General features: G+C 36.7%; 1 protein-coding gene across 8 annotated transcripts in view; it reads right to left on the bottom strand.

Moving 5' to 3' along the window:
- The window catches only part of NUBPL (NUBP iron-sulfur cluster assembly factor, mitochondrial), a 92,475-nt gene that overhangs the window by 58,832 nt on the left and 12,122 nt on the right, over positions 1–21,521 (bottom strand). For 7 of the 8 annotated variants that reach the window (XM_075503111.1, XM_075503108.1, XM_075503113.1 and 4 more), the window contains one exon: positions 14,058–14,148. In XM_075503111.1, the coding sequence (XP_075359226.1) occupies positions 14,058–14,094 (37 nt within the window). In that variant the 5' untranslated portion in view covers positions 14,095–14,148. Of the gene's footprint in view, positions 1–6,815; positions 6,904–14,057; positions 14,149–21,521 lie in introns of those variants that run through there. The other variant, XM_075503109.1, reaches the window with a different exon arrangement.

The raw sequence follows: 21,521 nt of genomic DNA, 5'->3' as shown, positions 1-21,521 counted from the left end.
CTGCGAGGCATAAATCCCCTATTAGGCAGCCTTCTACTTCTGCATACTTCGCTAAATGCCGAGTCATTTACATCAGAACAAAATCAAAGTCCTACAACACTATGGGATTTTAAATTTTTTTTTTAAACTATGCTATTCACTAATCTCATGAATCAGAGGATTGTTCCCATTAACACACCAGTATTTTGGGGAATTCTTCCCCTTGTATTAAGTCTGCTTTGGAACCTCAGAGGAGAGGTACCAAATAAAGCCACCCCTAAGCTACGTGCTGTCAACAGCTCCAGGTGAGAAGTCCTGGATTTCTTCAGACTGGCAGAAGTCTGCAGGACTTCTAAAATTTCTGTAGGAACAAAAGATGCTTATTTGAACATAGCAGAGGTAATGTCCTTGTCATGCTCTATATTCCTATGCTATCCAGTGTCAAGAAAAAAAAGGGGGTGGAATAATTGTAATTGTTCTGCTGGCAAGTAAGCAGAAAGTAAACAAAAAAAAAAGAGCACATTCAAAACAAAACCTCGCAAAAGTCAAAAACTCCTCTTTTTAGTCTCTGCCATCTAAGTCCAAACCTTATCTCAAAATGGCACACACACACACAAAAGAACAAAAGGATTTTTATTTGGTCTAGCTGGTTTATTTTAAGAGCATGCACAGGCAGGAACCAGCAGAAAATAGAAAGAATACTTTAAGCAATAAAATTATATTATAATACATATTTTGACAGCAACCTTTGATGCACCCAAAGTAAAATATATATAGATAGTAAAATAAAAACAATGCGAATATAATGCAGTGCATTCAAAGCTGAACTCCAAATTCAGACAAAATAACACCCAAGAGCACGCAAATTAAACAGCTAAACCCTAGAGATGAAAGCTTTCAAGCAATCAAGTAAGTGGGCATTCAAGCCATGTAATTTTATAGAAATAAGGCTGAAAATAAATTGGATGTTTTGGTTTACAAATCAAAAAGAACAAAATAGGAAGCTAAACAAGTCACTTGCATGACTATTGCATTCAGGAACGACTATGGAACTGCTACGGGAAAAGAGATGGGCTTGGACTGATGCACTGCACCAGTGTAATACAACTCTACTTGCACAGCTCTTTTCAGTGTTTAGTCAGGGTTTATTCTGGTGGCATTGTACTGTCTAACCACATTTCTAGGAATGACAGTCTTATTTCTTCCCCCTGCAGTAAGATAGTTTTGTTATGAAGAGGTTGATGACATTTGAACTTCAGCCTAGAGCCATCTCTAGGCACTGCTTTGGTGTCCTTATAAACAACATATGTACTGCCACAAGTTATAATACTGTTAGAAGTCTTGAGAAAAATGACTACATATTTACCTATGAGAGGGTTTTAAAAAAACAAACAGGAAAAAAGTATCTACAACAGCATATATCACTGCAGATTCAAGGTCTGCTTCATTTTTACCATGCAATAGGAACAATTTTAAGAAAAAACAAAAGAAAACAAAAAGGGGAGGCCAATCCTTGACCGCTCAGCACATCAGGACCAGGAACTGGAGGGTAAGAAGAATGGAAGACACATTTATTCTGAGAAAGTTCACCAAAATACTGTGCCACTTCTCAGTTCAATCCAAGTGCTCTCCACTACGTCAGTCAAATATGCAGAGGTTAACATCAACATCCACTACCTGCATGGATGGTTTCTTCTGTATAGAGCCCAGGTAGACATACTAATCTCACAGAACAGACACACGTTCAGAAATCTCCCTCTTCTTCACCTCAGTGGGTAAAATAGGAGAGTTGCTGTGAGTACACAAACACTGACCTACAGAGTAGCCAAAGGGGCCTCTCTGTTGTTAAAACACATGCACTGTTTATTTCTCAATGGTAGAGTTTCATTTTATGAAAACTGGATCTTATTTTCTTTGGTTAACAACAAGCACTATAAACTGCTCCAAGCAGCAAGATTTAATCAAATTTATACAATGCAAAAGAACAATTCACAACCTGCTGTATATCCTGGCTATAATGTTCTGCATATTCTCAAAGTAATACAAAATACTGCAGAGCACCCCACTGTTTGCCTACCGCTAAAAAGCATTCTTAAGACTATCTCAAATCTAAAGTGCTTCAGTGGGCTCTGGTAATCACCCTTGTCTCATCAAAAGCAACAGGCATTCCTCCTCCTTCGCCTTGGGTCTCATGAAGATCTTCTAAAATATAACATGTAAAGAAGATTTAGCTTAATGAGATCTCACCAACATCTCTAATTCCCATTGCTTTCAGAGTAGAGTTAACACTTCCTTCTCTGTTATCAGATGCCTACCATAAGGCTCCAAAAATCCAACACACCACAGATTTCTTAAAATCGCAACACACAGCAATACTATGCCACCTATGCTAAGAGATCAATAAAATATGCTTGTTTACAACTTTTCAGTAAGCTTGATGGCCCTAAATAAAAGGGTGCTATGTTCCTCTGAACTTACAAAATCAGATCAATAAGATCAATAGAGCACCAATGAAGTATCAATAAAATGCCTTTTCTGGTAGGATACAAGTAGGGCACTGGAAAAGGCAGACACATGCAAATTCATGGCAACATTACAGAAGATTGTGATTAAAAGAGTTCTAGGACTGGTCTGAAGGCTGGATTGTTACTCATGTGGGGAAGAATGATGTTGAGGTCATCAGGATGAATCTTCTGCATTTTGTAATTTTTTTTTTAAACACCACCACCCCCCCACCCACCCCCCCCCCGAGAAAAATCATGCCTTGCAGACTATCCTGACAAGGTAACTGAGTTACTCCATTCTTTTCCTCTAGAAAGCCCGACATAGCCATTCAATGGTGGCCATAGGTTAGTTGCAACACAGAAAGTATGTACAGAGCTATAGATATGGTTTTGGCTGGGATTGAGTTAAATTTCTTCATAGTAGCTTGCATGGTGTTATGCTTTGGATTTGTGATGAAAACAGCGATGATAACACAGAGATATTTTAGTTATTGCTGAGCAGTGCCTACACACAGTCAAGGTCTCTTCTGCTTCTCACACCACCCCACCAGCGAGGAGGCTGGGGGTGCACAAGAAATTGGGAGGGGACACAGCCGGAACAGCTGACCCCAGCTGACCACAGGGCTATTCCATACCACATGGCATCATGCTCAGCATATAAAGCTTTGGGATGAAGAAGGAAGGGGGGGGATGTTCGGAGTGATGGTGTTTGTCTTCCCAAGTAACCGTTACGCGTGATGGAGCCCTGCTTTCCTGGAGATGGCTGAACACCTGCCTGCCCATGGGAAGGAGTGAATGAATTCCTTGGTTTGCTTTGCTTGTGTGCACGGCTTTTGCTTTCCCTATTAAACTGTCTTTATCTCAACCCACAAGTTCTTGCACTTTTACCCTTCTAATTCCCTTCCCCATCCCAACCAGGGGGGAGCGAGCAGCTGCGTGGTGCTCAGTTGCCCACCAGAGTTAAGCCACAAGGAGACATCTCAATTCTTTGCTTAGTTTTCAGAAGGTCTGCTGACTGATACATTAGAGCAACAAGCAAATGCTTACATTCAGGCTTATCTCATCAGACAAGTAAAGATCATTATTCTAGAAGATGGTGATCTTATAGTACACCTCCTCAGGAGGCATCATGCTGTTTAAGAAAAGCAAAGGTAGCTTATAATTATTCAATATGAGTATAGTGGATCATGCAACACCCTAGCAAATCTATTTTGAGCTCACTGACTGAGCAAGCACTAATGCAGAGTTGCTCAGAGTTTTCAAGTGTCTAAAATAAGGGGTGGGTTGGTTTTTTTTACCATTTCAAAGGCAAAAAAAAAATTCCAAACATGACATGAGAACACTAGAATACCAGATTTTCCTCCCTGTTAAAGATTTCCTGTTGTACTTGGCTGTTTTTGGAACTTGCTACTATAATGGAAGGTTCTTCCTAGAATGATACCTAATTATTTTACTTAATGTTTGTCTTCAAAACATCTTAATAGTGGAAGTCACCTTTCTGTCCTAACTGGATTTTGGTCATCAAGCAGGAAAGGGGCGCTTTTAAGTTGTTCTAAGATGGGACATCAATAGCTAAACCTATCAAAAAGTAGAACAACTGTACGATTTTCCAGTTAAAAACATCTTACTGACCTTTGCATGCAGATTTCCAAATGTTCCCAAAGACACTACCAATGCAGAAGTGTTTGCCAGCACAGACATCACTGCAAGCTCCGGGCTATGCTCTGAATGCATCTGCTTCCCGATTCTTAATTTTTATACAAGCCCCGTTTCCATAACACCCATGCACCCAAAATGAACATTTTTACCTAACAACATGCTTCTGAGGTGGGGAATTATTATCTCATGTTACAGATGAGGGAATCGAGACCTGGATTGTGAAACTTGCTCTAGGTTATTCAAGAATCCTGTGGATTTGGAGACCTATTCTGTGTTCCCCCAAGGTCTGATGCTCTAACAGAGCCATGGCTCCACTTATAGCACCTCCAACGTTGGAAAGCATGTAATGCACAACTGATAAACATCCAGGAGATCTAAACAGTTTAGGTGCATTGCTGAAGTTATTTATTTTCACTTGGAACTCCCAAATATATCTGGAAGAATTAAAATTTTAAAAAGCAAACTGAGGCACCAACAGTGTACAACAGAAAAAACTGTAGGAAGTTACACTACGTATTGTCTGTAATACCCAAGTCTCCGAATAACATTTTAGCATCTCACATTTAAGCATTAAAGCAGCAGCTTTAAATGTGTATTTCTGAATAGCTCATAAGTTTAAGTATTCCTTCATCTTTCATAATATGTGTCCTGGCTTCAGCTGGGTTAGAGTTAATTTTCTTCCTAGTAGCTGGTATAGTGCTGTGTTTTGGATTTAGTATGAGAATAATGTTGATACCACACTGATGTTTTAGTTGTTGCTAAGCAGTGCTTACACTAGGCAAGGACTTTCCAGCTTCCCATGCTCTGCCAAGTGCACAAGAAGCTGGGAGGGGGCACAGCCAGGAGAGCTGACCCAAACTGGCCAAAGGGCTATTCCATACCATATGATGTCATGCTCAGTATAGAAACTGGGGGGATTTGGCCAGGGGGCAGCGATTGCTGCTCAGGGACGGACTGGGCATCGGTCAGTGGCGGTGAGGAACTGCATTGCGCATCACTTGTTTTGTACATTCTTTTACCATTATTATTATTTTCTCTTCCTCTGCTGTCCAATTAAACTGTCTTTATCTCAACCCACGGGTTTTACTTTTTTCTGATTCTCTCCCCCATCCCACTGGGTGAGAGGAGGGGGCGGGGAGGGTGAGCAGGCAGCTGTGTGGTGCTTAGTTGCTGACTGGGTTTCAACCACAACAGTATGTTATTTAAATAAAACCCATATTATAACTCCTCTGCATACATTTATCAAAATTTGAGCAAGTTGATACTTCTTCATAGTTATTACAAAAGCTAAAGGTTCTGCTGCTGTTTGCACAGCTCACCATTAGCTGAGGTTTTCATGACAAATTGCTATTTTCCACCTCCTCACATCTCAGTGACATCTCACTGCCTGAAACACAGAAGGTGTATGGCACAACAAAACACACAGCCACCAAGCTAGTCAGAGAGAGACACTGCAGAATAGTCTGTGGATTCCAGCATATTAAACAAGATTATCTGAGACAAACTCAATGTGCCATACATACACAAGCTGAAACAGATTTTTCAGCATGGTCACTTGTAAAATCTCAAAAATTTTTGCATCATCTGGTTTTTAATTGTGTACAATTTCATGCTGCAGTGACTACAGAATACTCTATTCACAATCTAAGTTCGGACTCCAACTTATACAGCACCTTCTGTTAATCACAGTAAACGGTAATTGTCATATGGCTGTCACTATGTAGAAGTATACGGAACTTATTTGCTGGTCATTTTGAAAGTCACCTCCCAAGATCAACATTCTGTAATGGAAGGATCCAGGTTCCAGTCAAGGACACAAAGGCTTCAGACTACATAGGGTTTCCAACAACAGGAGGGGGAAAGAAGGAAGGAAGGGGGGAAAGAAGGAAGGGATGAAGGGGGGAAGCAATGGGGGAAAGAGTAACAAAAAGGTTGGGCTTTACTTGTGTAAATATAGACATCTCCTGCCACTCTGGATGCCTTAGGGAGCTGAGATTTCTACAGGGGTAGCAGATTTGACAGAGGGCATAGGGGAGAGCCATACCTTCTGAAGGGGCAGCTAGATGCCAGACACCATACTCCAGTGTGTTTAAAGCAGTACTAGTTTCCTAAGCAAAGGCAAGTGAATTCCACCCACAGTGCGGTAAAGCGAAAAGAAATGCGGTGGAGGGGAGAGAGACAAATAGCAACAGGGCCCCAGGGTATCCCACAATAAAACACAGAGACACCGACCCATGTCAGAGGGGAAAGGATGCTGCCACCAAAAGAAGGTTAGTCAGAGTCACAAATTTTAAATCATTGGTTTAACTGTAATCATTGTTAACTGCTTATGCCAGAAGCCTAGAATATTCTATGGCAAGTGACAGACTAATTGAGACTTCAAGCTTGATTTCACACTGTTTATAAGTTTATTTGCAGGATTGCCCCAGAAATACTGCAATTTGTATTTTAAGCTTGAAGAGCTCCACACAAGGAAGGCTGTGATTTCCCATTGCACCCCGCGCTAACAGTGTTACCTAACCAGGAAGACATCACAAATACTTAAACCAAAGCAAACTAGCAATGAGACTCAAAGAGCATTATTCAAGGCTCACAGTTCAATTTTAAGAAACAAATGCAGCTTTTTCCAAAAGATTTGCTTCTCATATTTAGTCAGTCTACCAATCCCATTACCTGAGTAGGTTTTCCACTTTTCTTCCTCTTGATAGACTGCAGAGGAAACAAAGGTCTGTAAAAGCTTTTTCATTAACAGAACTGTTTTGCAGATATGACTTCATCAGTCCTACCTAAAAGCAAAAGAACTAATTGCTTGCTGGAAGACTATACTTCAAAAGCAAGTCTGGCACAAGTAAACAGCACAGTGATTTAGTCATATCTTTGTTACATTTTAAAGCACTGCTGACTTGTTAGGTTTAGAATAGTAACACAGGACTAGTTTTAAGTATCTTGCCATTACCTTCCATTGCAAATGTCTTCCTTACAATCGCTAAAATAACCCACATTTTGAAAAGCCCTCAGATCCCCATGGAGTCAAAAAAGTTTATTTATAGTGGATCAAAAGCTTTATTAGACTAATTTGGGTGGGTTCTTTCAGTTCATTATACCCACAAGGAATTAAATAGACTAATGCAATGTTCAGTTCAAGGCTTCTGTCCTGACACACAAAACCTCTGGGAAGGCTCATGTTATCTGAAGCACTGACTTGCCTCTGTGAGAGGGGGACTGCCCAGGTCAGTCACATAACAGTGTGACAGACAACAGTAAAGCAGAACAAGGAGAAGCAGGAACCCAAGGGGCAGACATTCCCCACACATTACCTTCAATTCAAGATCTAACTTCAAAAAACGTTCCAGTTAACTAGGGATTTTCATTGCTTTCAAAGCAAAACTATGGAACTCAATACATTTGAGTCAATTCAGCCTTTTTAGGTTCAATGTTGTAATCAAGACCCGAAAAAAGAAATGTAGGTGAAAAGATGTGGAAGAAAAAAAATGTTCAAAGGATTATGTGTTATTTAAAAAAAAAGAACCTGGACACTGATGACAGAGACTAAAACTACAGTAAACTTACTGATTCTCCACTTTAAAAAAAAATGTGTTTCTGTGTATATTAAATGTTCCCTTTTGCATTTCACGAGTCCCCTCATATATCCTTCTGTGCTTTTATTCTAATTTCACCACTTGTAAAGTGAAGTTCTATGTACTTTACAAGATTATGACCGTCAACTAAAGCAAAGGAAAGAGATGCTTTTAAACTCTTACTGTCACTTGTAGCCTCTGGTCACTAGAAGGAAAGGATTAAAATACATTTTTTCTATTTTTTTATGTATTCCGCTTCATTTCTTTATTCTGAAAAGCCACTCCATTGTACTGTAGAGAATGAGAAGGAAAGAGGGGAAAAATACAGCAAGAAACCCACAGAGAAAAAAACATGAAAGTGAAATTGCACGGTAAAAATATTGAGAAAATTCAGAATTAGTTATAATTCTTTAATTTTACTTCTAGCAGAGAAGAGGGATGGAAACATTTATTCCTCTGAAATAAGCAACAACGTAAACATGTTCAGTGTACAAACAAAAATTGAATCATTTCTTCTGTTTATGTATCTACAGTGAAACATGTATCTATCATGTTACTGTAATAAAACCATTTTGCAATTTAATTCCAATTTGTATAAAAGTTGAACCAGACAAACCATTTGTATCTCTAAGAGTAAACTTTATAACGTAATGAATATTTGCTAGCCGTAATCCGTATCAAAACATTTATAATTACTGCACTGCAGGATTAACAACGTGAAGAGTAATACACTTCCGCTTTCAAGTACTTGAAATGTATTTTTTCAGGTTACAGTGTTTCAGTAATTTATACCACAATAGCATTTAGCAAAATTTGATTTGCCATTTATCCAAAAAAGACTGCTCTCAGTAAGAGGCTTTAATTACTACACTACATTTCTCATCTTATACTTTTTTGCCTTACTTTTTTGGTAGTTGTAAGTATGAATTTATGTATAATGAAGAATAAAATTTTAATAAATTAACTGTCTAGAGGTTTTTTATTTTTTAAACAGCAGCTTACAACTGCATGTCTATAAATAATTCCTTGCAGAGTTGGGTATCCTCCACCTCTTTTCCCTTCCTAGTAAAGGTCATCAATTTTTTCCACAAGTGAACTCAACAACAGCTGAATTAATCCAGTTTGAGGTTAATTGCTACAGGCTTGAGGGCAATACTCAAGGTCCAGAATAAAATATTTAACACTTGAGTATTCTTCTCATTTTCAACTACCTCATCACATATGAAAGAGCCTCCAAAATATAAACCACAACTAATTACAACATTCCGAATTATTATTTTGTCACATGTAAGGTACATGGGACTACTGTACTTCAGCCATCCAGATAAACTGGGATAAGACATCACCAAAACTAAAACACAGGGTTTCAGTTCAGACTTCTTTCAAAACAGAATCAGTCAAGCATACCATTAGACTATACACAATCTAAAAATCACTTGTTCACAAGTCAAGAGGTAATGGCAGTAGCAAATATGACTTTTTTAAAAGAATCAAATTTAATTTTTATTTAAATTAATCATGATGCAGTTCCACTGGTAAATCATGATAAAGACAACTTTGTTTGAGAATACAAGCTATATCTTTAAAATTAAACCCTTATGTAAGATCAAGAAACTTCTTCATGGTTACCTCAATAACTACCTTACCTATGTAACATTTTCTCTAACTAGTCCACTCCAAATTTTCTATTTATAACCCTCAAATGGAGGCACCACAACCCCTTGATACAGCTATTTCCAGCAGACATCTTTAAACAGTCACAACAGATTCTATTTTAAATTATCGCTTTCTGTTACAACATTCTGCTATCACAGTCTAAAGAGCAGCAGACATGTAAATGTGTCCCAGTGAAAAAATGCAAGCGTCCATTTCTGACTTCAGAATTTTATCACTAATTTCATTTCTATAGCTCCTGCAATGTTATTAGACTCAATGAGGCCAGACACAACTACTGCTAGCTTTCTGTCAGAAATTACTTTATTCCAAATTTTGAAAACAGATGCCCACTACTGATCTTTTGAATAGACTATTTTATTAAGAAATAAAAAAAGACACTGAGGATATCATAAAATGGCAACAAAACTTTTAAATAGTAAAAGAGCACTCAACTGTCATAAAGAAAAAAAGCCCACCAAACCTTCACAATCACTTAAATTAAATGAAGAAATGTTATATTTATCTGGTAAAATGGCAATATCTTTTTGGCAATATAATAGCTTTTACTCTCTGCCAAGTAGTTTAAATGGTAGCTTTAAAAAAAAGGAAAAAAAAAGAAATTATGCAGTTCACTAAGCCAGAAAACGGCTTAAGTAAATTATTTGTGGAAAGAATAGAAGTAATGCTTTTGTTACTGGTGTTATAAGCATTGCCCTGTGTATATATTGTAGTCGATGTTAATATTTATTCCATAGTTAGATAATCCTCCATTATCTAATTAAATTCAGTTGTGAACTTGTTAACCAATATTTCCCTGACCATTTAGTTAAAGTATTTTGAATGACACCCTATTAAATGTTTGCAAACTGTAGTACATTGAAAAGTCTGCTAAGTTAAATCAATGGAGTATCTTCCATTTATACAGGCTCTCTCCTCACTAAGAACTCCTAATTCATTTTGAAAACTTAAATTACAGCATAACTATAATAATTTCTATTCAGAAGTAATAATTGCTGCATGGATTTATTCTGTATGGTACCACGCATCCCTAATCCCTTGTCAACTGCTACATGTGAGAAAAGAAAAAGAAATCAGAGTGCAAGAGTGCTCAAAACCTCCCAGGATTACTCTACAGATTCATTTTTAAATCCAGGCCTCACACTGAAGACAGCAATAGACTTTAAACATAATTTTTGATTGCTATGCTATTAAGAAAAATGTTTTTAATTGACTTATTATTATGTATACATTGCTAATGCACATCTTTAACACAGAACTGCCTGGGTTTGCTCAATTACTGTACAAACCAATATTTGTTCAGAGTTTATGTTTTATTCTTGAAAATGTAGTAAAAAATCAGAAAATAACACTAAATCTCATTATACCAAAATACAAGGGTCATACATATTTTTATATCTATACATGTATATATACACCTATATATACACACCATATACATACACACCTATGATGGATCACTTCCTTGCAAACTTATCCTATCTGTCACTCATTAAAGGAATCCTTGAAGTTCACAATTAAAGCTTCCTATGCCCTCCAAATTCCTATTTTCACAATGAAATCATCTTTAAGTCAGCTACTTTACCAGCACTTTCACTGTTGTTACTCTACAGCTTCATCGACTCAAGAGTTAAAAGTGCACAGAGAAGTAAACAGAATTCCTGAAATACAAATTCTATCCTGTTATCCTTCATACTGAATTACTACATGAGTTTCTCAGTAGACTTGTGTAAAGTGCCAAGCTTTTGAAATACACAAATTCATTTTCTGTCAGTTAAAAAATAAGGTATGTTCTTAAATCCTGATAATATTTGCTTGTATGTTCCACACAGAAGTAGAAAGAATACATTTTAGCGATCAAAATGTTGGTGCTTACAAGTCAACAGAAGCAATTTCAATTCAGGGAAATCCTCCAATTTCTTTCTATTACATTGAATTCTGTATTTTAACAACACTCAAAACATGTTAAGACAAAAGCTTATAGTGAATTCTCAGCTGTATACCCAAAATATCTACAGTCACTGAAATTTGTATACAAACAAAATTGAGCTGCCCCAATATCTGACTGAATATACTCTTAAGTTCTTGCATTCCTAGCAAGTTAATTTGTATGACCATATGAAATAGACTGGGGAACTTGCTTCTTATTTGTGGCTCATGACGTGGATTTAAATTTAGTATGGATTGATAAAATACACAGCAAAATGTATAAGAAGTTCAAAGTTATCTAATCAATTTTTCAAACGGGGGGGGGGGGGGGGGGGGGGTGGAGAATCAAATTTTTACCTGATATCCTTTGGAAAGGAAAAAGTCAACGTCCCATAAAAAGGAAAAGAGGAGAGATCTGAAGAACACCACAACATAGTCCCTTTTGTGTTCATACTGCATAATGCACTTCAAATGCAAAATTCATAGCAAAAAAAAAAAAATCTGTTACGGGAAAACACAGCCTGTATGACATATACCCTCAACAGGGCCCAAAGTACAAGAGAATGCAAGAATACTTCAATTTGCATCAGGGAGTCAAACGCTACTGATGATACATGAGATGGTTCAGTTATTTATTACACAACAGAATTAGCCTTTGGCTTCAAAAAATAAAACAGAAACCCAACAAATAAAACCAAGTACTCTCCTTCTCTCTTAGAAATTAATCTAAATAAAGTCTGTATTTGTAAGCCAGGTACTTAAATGTAGAAAGTACTTAAATGTAGAAAGTACTCAATTTGACAGTTGGCTGTATAAGCACATGCAGTACATCCGTATGTGGAAATACATTATTTTTTCTTTATCCAGAATACAGGATATAAGCATAAGGAGACAGAACTTTAATTATGTAAGAAATCCTAAGTTTGCCACTTACTAATTTTTCAGAGGCTAACGTTGCAAGCTCATTAACCACCCTTTAAAGATACCGGCACTGGTTCATTCTGCATGCTTTATATCAAGTGAGAATGTATAGAACAACCACCACCACAATGCCCATACACATGCACAAATTAAGATTGGTTACAAAGGGACATTCTACAACAATACCAGAGTAGGCATAGAGGGATGGAACACTTCTCCTATGAGGAAAGGCCGAAAGAGTTGGGGTTGTTCAGCCTGGAGAAGGCCCTGGGGAGACCTTATTGCAGCCTTTCAGTACTTAAAAGGGGCTTATAAGGAAGATGGGGATAAACTTTTTAGCAGGGCCTGTTGTGATAGGTCAAGGGGTAATGCTTTTAAACTAAAATAGGATGGATTTAGACTAGATATAAGGAAGACATTTTTTACAATGAGGGTGGTGAAACACTGGCACAGGTTGCCCAGAGAAGTGGTAGATGCTCCATCCCTGGAAACATTCAAGGTCAGGTTGGACGGGGCTCTGAGCAACCTGATCTAGTTAAAGATGTCCCTGCTCTTGCAGGGGGCTGGACTAGATGACCTGTAAAGGTCCCTTCCAACCCGAACTATTCTATGATTCTATAATAAATAAACGAAGATCATGGCATGAAAGGAGGTGGAAGGAATATTTAACTTCCCTTTTACCTAGCAATTACTGCCCACAAACATTAATGGGTATTTACAGTTGATTATTTCACTGAAGCCCCTTTATGTCCTTTTTGAACTGGTACACATCCTTGATCCCTGTCTGTCAACAAGTATTGCCAGTTTGTACTTTCTTCAGGAGGATCCTAGTACTTTTTAACATGTAGGCCAGGTGTTATAGTGTGCAACTGTTTTTGTCTGTGGTTACATGTTTTTAATTTTTATAATTACATGCACTTTATCACAGGACGGGCAAAACAAAGCATAAAACAAATCTTATCGCCTCAGTGTCCCTACCACCCCCAAAAAAGCACACTCCCTTACACTCAAGCATCACATGAACAGGGTATCAAGATAACGCCATTCTTCAGTTGCACCCTTGGCTGGCCTGGGTGGAAGTTAAATTTCTGAAAGGTAAACAGACTTGATGCAACCTTTCTACTTTCGGTCTTCCTTATTTCTCTCCAGACTCTCCTACCCGAATTTACTTTTCCCCAGACCAGAATCCTTCCTAGCAGAAGGAAAATTAGGAGTTTTGTCTACTGTCTTTACCTTGTGGCAGTGAAGTCACCACCACTGCATTCCTAAACACACAACTTCAAATAAAAATGAATCAAGTGGCCTGGCATGTTTGGCTGAAGAGAGATCAAACACAATCATGTCAATGACATCTTATACAAGTTACTGTAATGATCCTTCTCTTATTTCCTAGATTAGTCTTTTTTTTTTTCCTAGACTAGTGTTTTTTGGGTTTTAATTTGGAGGTCTTCTATAATGGGACCCCGTACAGCAAGTTTAAAACTGACAATAACCTTCCTTTCCTGGCTACGCTTTCCACTGTCTCTAGTAATAATCCAGGAAACTCCCAAAGCTGGTGGACCAATGTGAAAAAAAAAAAAAAAAAAGACGACCCTGAATATGCTCCTAGTTGTACAAGCTGGCTTTAAAAGCAACCTCATTACTAAAAACAAACAAAAAAAATACTTCTAAGTATTCAAAATATTCAAAAAAATACTTCAAAAAGTCTTCATCTTCTGTTTGCCATCCCTTCTGTGCCACATCAAGGAAGCACCAACGAGTGGTCCATGCTCATCCCTGTACAAAGACAGCAAGAAAAATCACTTCCACTTACTTGGTGTTAATTCTGGGTTTCCTTTTAAGTTCATCATCTTTGGAATTGAAGGTCCATATATGTCTGCATCAAGTAAACCAACTTCTTTTGTCTACGTAAGGAACAAAAAAAAAAAAAAAGTATTTGTCAAAATATCTGTCTTCCTTTATGAATTATTAGTTGGGCAAAATTTCAAAACCGCCCATAGAAATAAAAATATTATCTTGATTTTAGACATAAGGTATCAGCTTCCTTTCTCTCTAAACTGCAATTGAAGCATGAAATATAACAAAATCTCTGCAAGTTGAGCCAGACATCTTCACAAAATATAGATTCTCAATACACAGAATCCTCACTTGCACATTTTCTTACTTACAACGTAGACTACAGACTTTATATTAACAAACATTATAAGCAATGTTCTCTCTACTCCATGTACATTTACGCAGAAATAATATTTTAACTTTTTAAAAGGTATCAAATTTTATTGTAAAAAAACCAAGCAATGTTTGTAAATATATTTGAATTAATGCAATCTGAATCATACTAGTGACTACAAAGGAATGTAAAAAACATAAAACACATATTTTTAGCTTCCATTTAAGTGGCCAGAGTAAACTTTTGCAGACATCTTGAACATACTGAAATGCAAGTCTCTGAAGCCAATTAAGCAGGCATAACATTTTAATCAAATGCATTTACACAAAAGAATGCTAAAAAATGGGTTTATTCAACTACATATGGTACATTAGGCAATAAACTTTTTAAAAAATTATTTCAACTATGTAGTCTAGACTTACAAGATTCATTTCTATATGCTTTTTTATAGATATACATACATATTTTGTGGAAATTAAACTATTTTTCCTACAGATGGCAAGACACACTACCAATTACCAAGTTTTGCAAATTAAGTAGTAAAGAGCAAGCCCTTTAAAGTGCTGAACGTCAAGTTTCTCTAATATAAAAAGCTAACTGTATTCAACATTTTGCAAAATTGCAAGCAAGTATGTTCAGGGGCTTGTTTGAAAGGTTAAGGCAGCAATGGGAGCTTTTCCAACAATGCCAAATCAGACTTTCACTGTTAGTGTTTCAAAATGCGTGCTTCATTTTTTGGATGAAGCTTTCGTAATTTGGTATCTTGTATTAAGCCATTTTGTTACCACAGTTTTGATGGGAAAGATGGAGAGAAAGGCTCAGTGATAACTATCAAGTTTGCGGTTAGAAGAAGAGTATAACAAGGCTTTTAAATGCAAGTATACAGCACCCCTACTCTTGAACAGGATTTCTAAACATCAAGTATATTCCGTGGCATCACAATCAGTTTGTTTGTTTGTTTGTTTGTTAAAAAAACAGAAATGCCCCTGGATTAAAAACCTAGGTATTCAGGCCACTACTTCTAAATAAATCTGAAACTCAATTAAGATAAAGAAACTAAATCATAGAAGCCTACACACCTGAGAAGCAAGACTGCCCCTTTTTACTACAACATGTATAATAATTTGGGTTTGGGGGTTTGTTTTTCTGTGGGGGTTGCTTTCTTTTTTTTTTCTTCCCTTTTTTTAAGCTGTTGATAGTGAACCCTGAAGACACCCTGAACAGGTGAGCCATTTAAAGTGTCAAATTTACCTAATATAAGCCAAATGCATCTTAAATTTTACAACTGAGAAGTAAAAAATGCACTACCATATGTTATCTACTATGTACTTTGAAAAATAATTTTTTATTACAAAAATCAACCAAATTTGGGTTCAGTTATTCAATATACTTTTTTATTAAACAGAGCAAAGCACATGTAATTACATGGATTATTTAATTTAGATATTTTAATATTGCTTTGTTTATAACGTCTTGTGAAAGCTATTACAAAAAAGTTCAGGAGTTACTCTGACAAATTATTCTACTTCTTGCCTACTGTATGAAAGCTGCAATTTCAAAAAGATTGAAAAAGACCCATTTTTATGTTAGATTTCAAAGACATCAACAACAGTATTAGAGCTTCTTTGTTCTTGTACAAATGCATATTTTAACAGATTAGAAAGATTCATGACTCAGTCCCTTTATCTGTGTCAGGAGCTAATCGAACCCATCAAAATATCATCTAAGGGCTGTGCCACCTAATTACTTCTCAAATGAAAGTAAATATTTGCAGAAAAACCTACATAGTGTTTTAAACCTGACTGACATCCTTTCCCTCAACTTTTTGAGGGTTTTCCCCCAGCAAGGATCGTGACTATCCACTGACTGACTAACTACAATGATCTTACAAGTCACTACAGTTTTGTTCTCAGCCTAAAGGGACTGAAGATTTAGGATTATCTAAATTAATTAGATTGACTTCATGACCTCCTGGGCATAGTCAGATCTTCACCACCACAGGCCACTTCTTCCTAGGAGTCAGCAGGAGCATACCTATGAGTGTACCAAATTTCCTGAAACGAAGAATAAATATATGCACACTGCAGAAAAATATCCCTCAATTATCTAGGAGGACTTTGCAAATTCAGCTACTACTCCAAATTACAAAGCTGATCTTTGTTTCAAGCTAATACAATAAACCTGACAGTTTCTCAAAAAATTTACATGCTTCCTCAAAAGTAAGAAAGAGGCCTGTTTCTGAGATGCAATGCTTTTGTTCATGGATATGGTTCAATAAAACAGTTATCTTCAAACAGAAAAATAATTCACAGATTCTCCAGTTTCTACCACTCTTGTTAATGACAGCACAAGTGTTCCTGTGGGCGTGGTGCTTTCTACACAATTATAGGAGAAAGGTGTTTCAGAAAAATCTTTAAATCACTGGCAGAACCACACTAAAGATAGCCTAAGGTAGGTTTTTTTTCTTCACTAAGCAATTCAACATGTTAGGTAAAAAGAGTTCACACTGCCTAAAAGTAGCAGCTTATACAGAAAGGATTGGTCCAATAAGCTAAGGTTTTGAGTTTTGTTTCTCCCAACTATCCCTGCATTTGCAGTATGGAAGCATGCCTAGAATACTAATAATAACCCTTTACTCAAGGTTTAATTATCTTGGAAAAGCATTATGGCATCTACTAAGGGATCTTTTAAGACAGGCACAGCACAGTCCAGATCATCTTTTCCAGCATTTACAATGTTTTAAATCCCCAAGAGACAAAATAACTTGTATACACCTGGATGCTACCACATGAAACTGTTAATCAGAATTAGCAACACCAGACACTTCTCAGGCTGAGTGAAGTTTAATCCAGATGCATGAGTTACAATAATAATTAAGAAAAAATTAAATTTTTAATAAATTGTGTTTTCACCCATATAACCCGCACCTCATATAAATCAGCACACCTTTCAAAGTACTGCTGTATTAATATAAATCCTAAAAAACATGCATAACATCAGACAAGGCAAAAAAGAACATCTGGGCAGAAGAAACAGATTACAGGGGATCACAAGCAGGGTGAAGAAGAGAACTTAAAAAAAAAGGAAAAAAAAAAAAAAGCCCTAGGATTCCTCTAATGTCCTCTGACATTTATTTTCATATGCATATACATTTCAGACCAATGCTGAATAATCTTTTTTCTTAAGTAATATTAGGGTTATGCAGACAGAAATGCAGCAGTCAAAGCACACCCAAGCATGTCAAAGTCCCCCTGCTTCTAAGCGTTTTTCAGAGCACAGCACATACCACAGCTACAGCCACGCTTGGCACTCTGCAGGAAAAGGATTCAGGTAATACAACTCCACTGTCTTCTTATGGCTGCATTTTCTCCTTATGAAAATATTTCTGTCCTTTGCTATTAACAAACAGCATTCCGTCTCTCCAGCTGGCATAGCAATAACCAAGTTCAAAACAGCTGTTCTTAAGTTAATACTTGTCCTCTTCCTTCCACCTCCCCAGATGTGGAAGAAAGTTTTAATCAATCTTCAAGTTTACTACACTTGGAAAATACTTTCTAGACACCTGTATTTTTTTGTTGGCTAACTGCAAGTTCTGAACAGCTTAAACTCTGAAGATATAACTGACAATGTAACCATTCCCATACGATTTAATCAGGTACTTCCACATCACTGGACATATGACAAGCTACTTTGAAAAAATATACTAAAGTAACACATGCAGAACTATCAACCTCTGCAATAAGTCCTTATCAATATTCCATCAGGCAGAGAGAACACGAAATCAGAAATAAATATGTTGTCAGCACATGAAAACACAAAAGTACTCTGTTGGTCTATTCAGCAAAAAGTATACTTAAACACTCAGATGTTCATATTTACCTTCTTATCAGTGCTTTTAAGGTTTCCCCCTCTCTAGCAAATGTTCTATAGCATAGGCTAACTAATGCTAGGATTTGTTCTTTCTGCAGTACTGGTGCCAGCTGTCATGGTCTCATCTGATCATTGGTGAGCTCAAGACCATAAAAAAAAAAATTTACAGGATAAAGGACTGTGGTAAAGAACTTAACTCCTCTTCGTCTTCTGCTTTTACATCGACTATATCATCCTTTTTACTTCACTACCATTAACCTTCTCAACAAGATATTAATTTGCCCAATTAGACCTGCCTTAAGATTTCTGACAAATATTCAGCATAAGGTACATCTATATAATCACTGCATCTCTTACCCCAGTACAAATACAGTAAAGTTTTTCTTCCAATTCAGAAACTTCTCTCACTTACACTGAGATATGAAAACAAGTTTTCACAGTCACCAGGTGTAGATTTTGTATTTACAAGAAAACCAAATGCTACATCAACAAATAAAGAAGATATTCTTTCATATATCCCTGAAAGATGAGAATCCTACAGCTTCATTTTGTGCAGTGTACATATTACAGGCATAGATAAACTCACTAAAAAGATCCTTTCCTTTAACTTCTCTGGCAAGATTCTCAACTTAATTGGCCACTGCCTTGTGAGCGATAGAGATTTGCAAGATAGCTGTATTCTGAATCAATGATTTTCAAGCTCTGAACTTAGTTGTAACAAATCCTTTTGGGGGAAAAAATTAAAATAAAGTTGTTGAAGGTCACATTAGACACAGTCCCTCTATATCCTGGCAGAGAGAGGTCTTGTAAAAATCCAGTAAATTTTGCCTCCTTTGCTTTTTCTTATGCAGATTCAAAATTATTCAATTGCTATTATGTTTGTTCTCTTAGGCAGGTGAGTTTTACTATACATGGTCCTTGTACCGATGACACAGGTCCATGCTAATGACAAAATGATCCATATCTTTCCTCCTGTTAACTATTTCAGCAGACACTTATGAGTTGTTTAGTCTCTCCGATACACTTTCTTTATGTAGGTTCCCTTTTTTGTCTTTCAGGTAGTATTAACTATGAAATCAATTACATTTTCCAGTAACAGCTTTTTCAACCAAATGCAACCAGTTCCATTCATATATCACAGAGGACCCCTCCACACATACTTCTGTGTTCAGTGGAGAATCTGGTGATATTCATTGATTTCTTCCAAGTTGCCAAATGCTTCATTGAGGGACAAGCCTGATAAAAGACTTCATGCCCACAGAGAAAAAAAAGAAAAAAAAAAAAGGAAAAAAAATCAGCTCACAAAAAGCTGCTATAAATAGCTGTTAATCAACACAGCCTATGTTACCACTAAACATCCAGAGACTCTTTGACAGCATTAATTTCATTTTTGCTCATCTTTTCTGAGAATTTTTTCCATACTTGGTAGGACATATGTATCCCCACTGGACATTAGCGGATGATACTTTACTTTGAAGTAAACTCTGCAGACAGAATTCCCTGGTGTTCAGCCTGGGAGGGATGGAGGCACAGGTTAATGAGCTGTCGTTGCTCTATACAGTGAAGGATTCCCTACATTAGAAGCACTCCCAATATTCAGCAGCTGCAGCTCGTTCCAAAGACAGACATTCCAGCTTTGCTAAGTGAAGGTGCGAGCTATTTTTAAAGCTGGTGCTCTTAATCCACCACCAGGACTTTCAATTTACCCTTTTAATGTCATTATAGACTTAGAGGTAATCCCAAAGTGCAAGCAGGAACACACAGGACAAAAGGGAACTTAAAAATCAGGATAGGCTCTGGATTCCTCGTTTGACATACTGACACACTGAATAGCCATCTTTTAATCCCTAATTCTCTAACTCTTTCAGCTGCACGCTATTTAAGCGCCTAGCTGTAAATTGGATTAAAGCCAAAAAAGTACCACTGCAGTTTTCTCACTCTCTATCCTAGAAATGCAGACTTGTTTTAAGCACTCCCTCTTCCACTGGTTTAAAAGCCCTTTTCCTTCATATGAAGATCTCCTAATTTTCTGTCCGCTACAGAACTTCTCTGGCACTTTTTTCCACAACAGGCTGCAGTAGCTCTGAGTCAGATTTCTAAGTAATGAGATACCAGTAATTTAGCCTTGTTTAGCTTCTTGCACATTATGTATTGTGCTGAAAAAAAAAATTCCAATACAGCACCATTTTAAAAATAAATTACCAAAATCCAAAACAGAGTCCCAAACATTACTACATGTCTACAAGATGCCTCACCGCTTTCACAGCGTGCCAAATTATTATAAACATGTTCCACCTTTCACATCAGTCTCTCTGACATTTGCCCTAGGCTTTCAATGACTTGAAGATGCAGGATGCACGTAATTAAGTCTACATTCAGTACTTTAAAAAAAAAAAAGTAAAAATTTTTATTTTGCTCAAATTAAGCATAGAGTCATTTGATTAAAATAAAACATTTTAAGTGGCCTATGTTTAAAAATATTTTTAATTTCACTTGAAAAACAGTAAGATTTTTAAAGCTTTAGTCTCTCATTTTCTCAGCTGATCTAGAAGCTGAGCTGTCATTGCAAGATAACGCCAATCAACTCTAACTGGCACCTCCAGCTTTATTGACACTTTTAGCATTAAGAAACAAGCATGAACACCTTATCTATAGCAATTAAAGCCTTCTGATTCTCTAAGCAACAAAGGAACAGATGCCTAGAAATCAAACCCTAATAATTAGGAAAGCTGCATAGGAGGAGGACAAAACAGGTCAAAACTTGCCTTCATGCTATAATTATTCAGTGAAGGAGCCCATTATTGTCTAAATTCTTCTAGATTTGTTTGTTCCCCACACACGGAATTTTTGCCTTATGAGAATTTTTATTCCTTATCGGAATTTTTTCCTTATATACACTATGAAGTCATCTATTAATGCAGCCGTCAGCCATCAAATATTATCCTGTAGACAAATAGTTTAACTACAGGACCCAAATATTTGGAAAAAAGCTGGAATGTAAAGAAAATAGGCTGGGTGGATTTTGAGTAGTTGTAAAATGAATGTGTGTTGTTTGATTAAATATACATTTTGAAATAATTAATACTTATTTTATTATCACAATAGTGCATTCACATGAAGACTCTGCTCATAACTACATAATTTCTATGCTATAACTTACTATATCTTTGTGAGAAACCTCTTACTCGCGTATGTGTATAATGGGCAGATATCCACACCAGTTTTCTGCTTTAAAAA

The sequence above is a fragment of the Mycteria americana genome, chromosome 5 (assembly GCF_035582795.1).
Source record: "Mycteria americana isolate JAX WOST 10 ecotype Jacksonville Zoo and Gardens chromosome 5, USCA_MyAme_1.0, whole genome shotgun sequence".
Taxonomy (NCBI): domain Eukaryota; kingdom Metazoa; phylum Chordata; class Aves; order Ciconiiformes; family Ciconiidae; genus Mycteria; species Mycteria americana.
The sequence above is the reverse complement of the archived record's forward strand: the minus strand, read 5'-3'. Positions and strand labels throughout refer to the sequence as shown.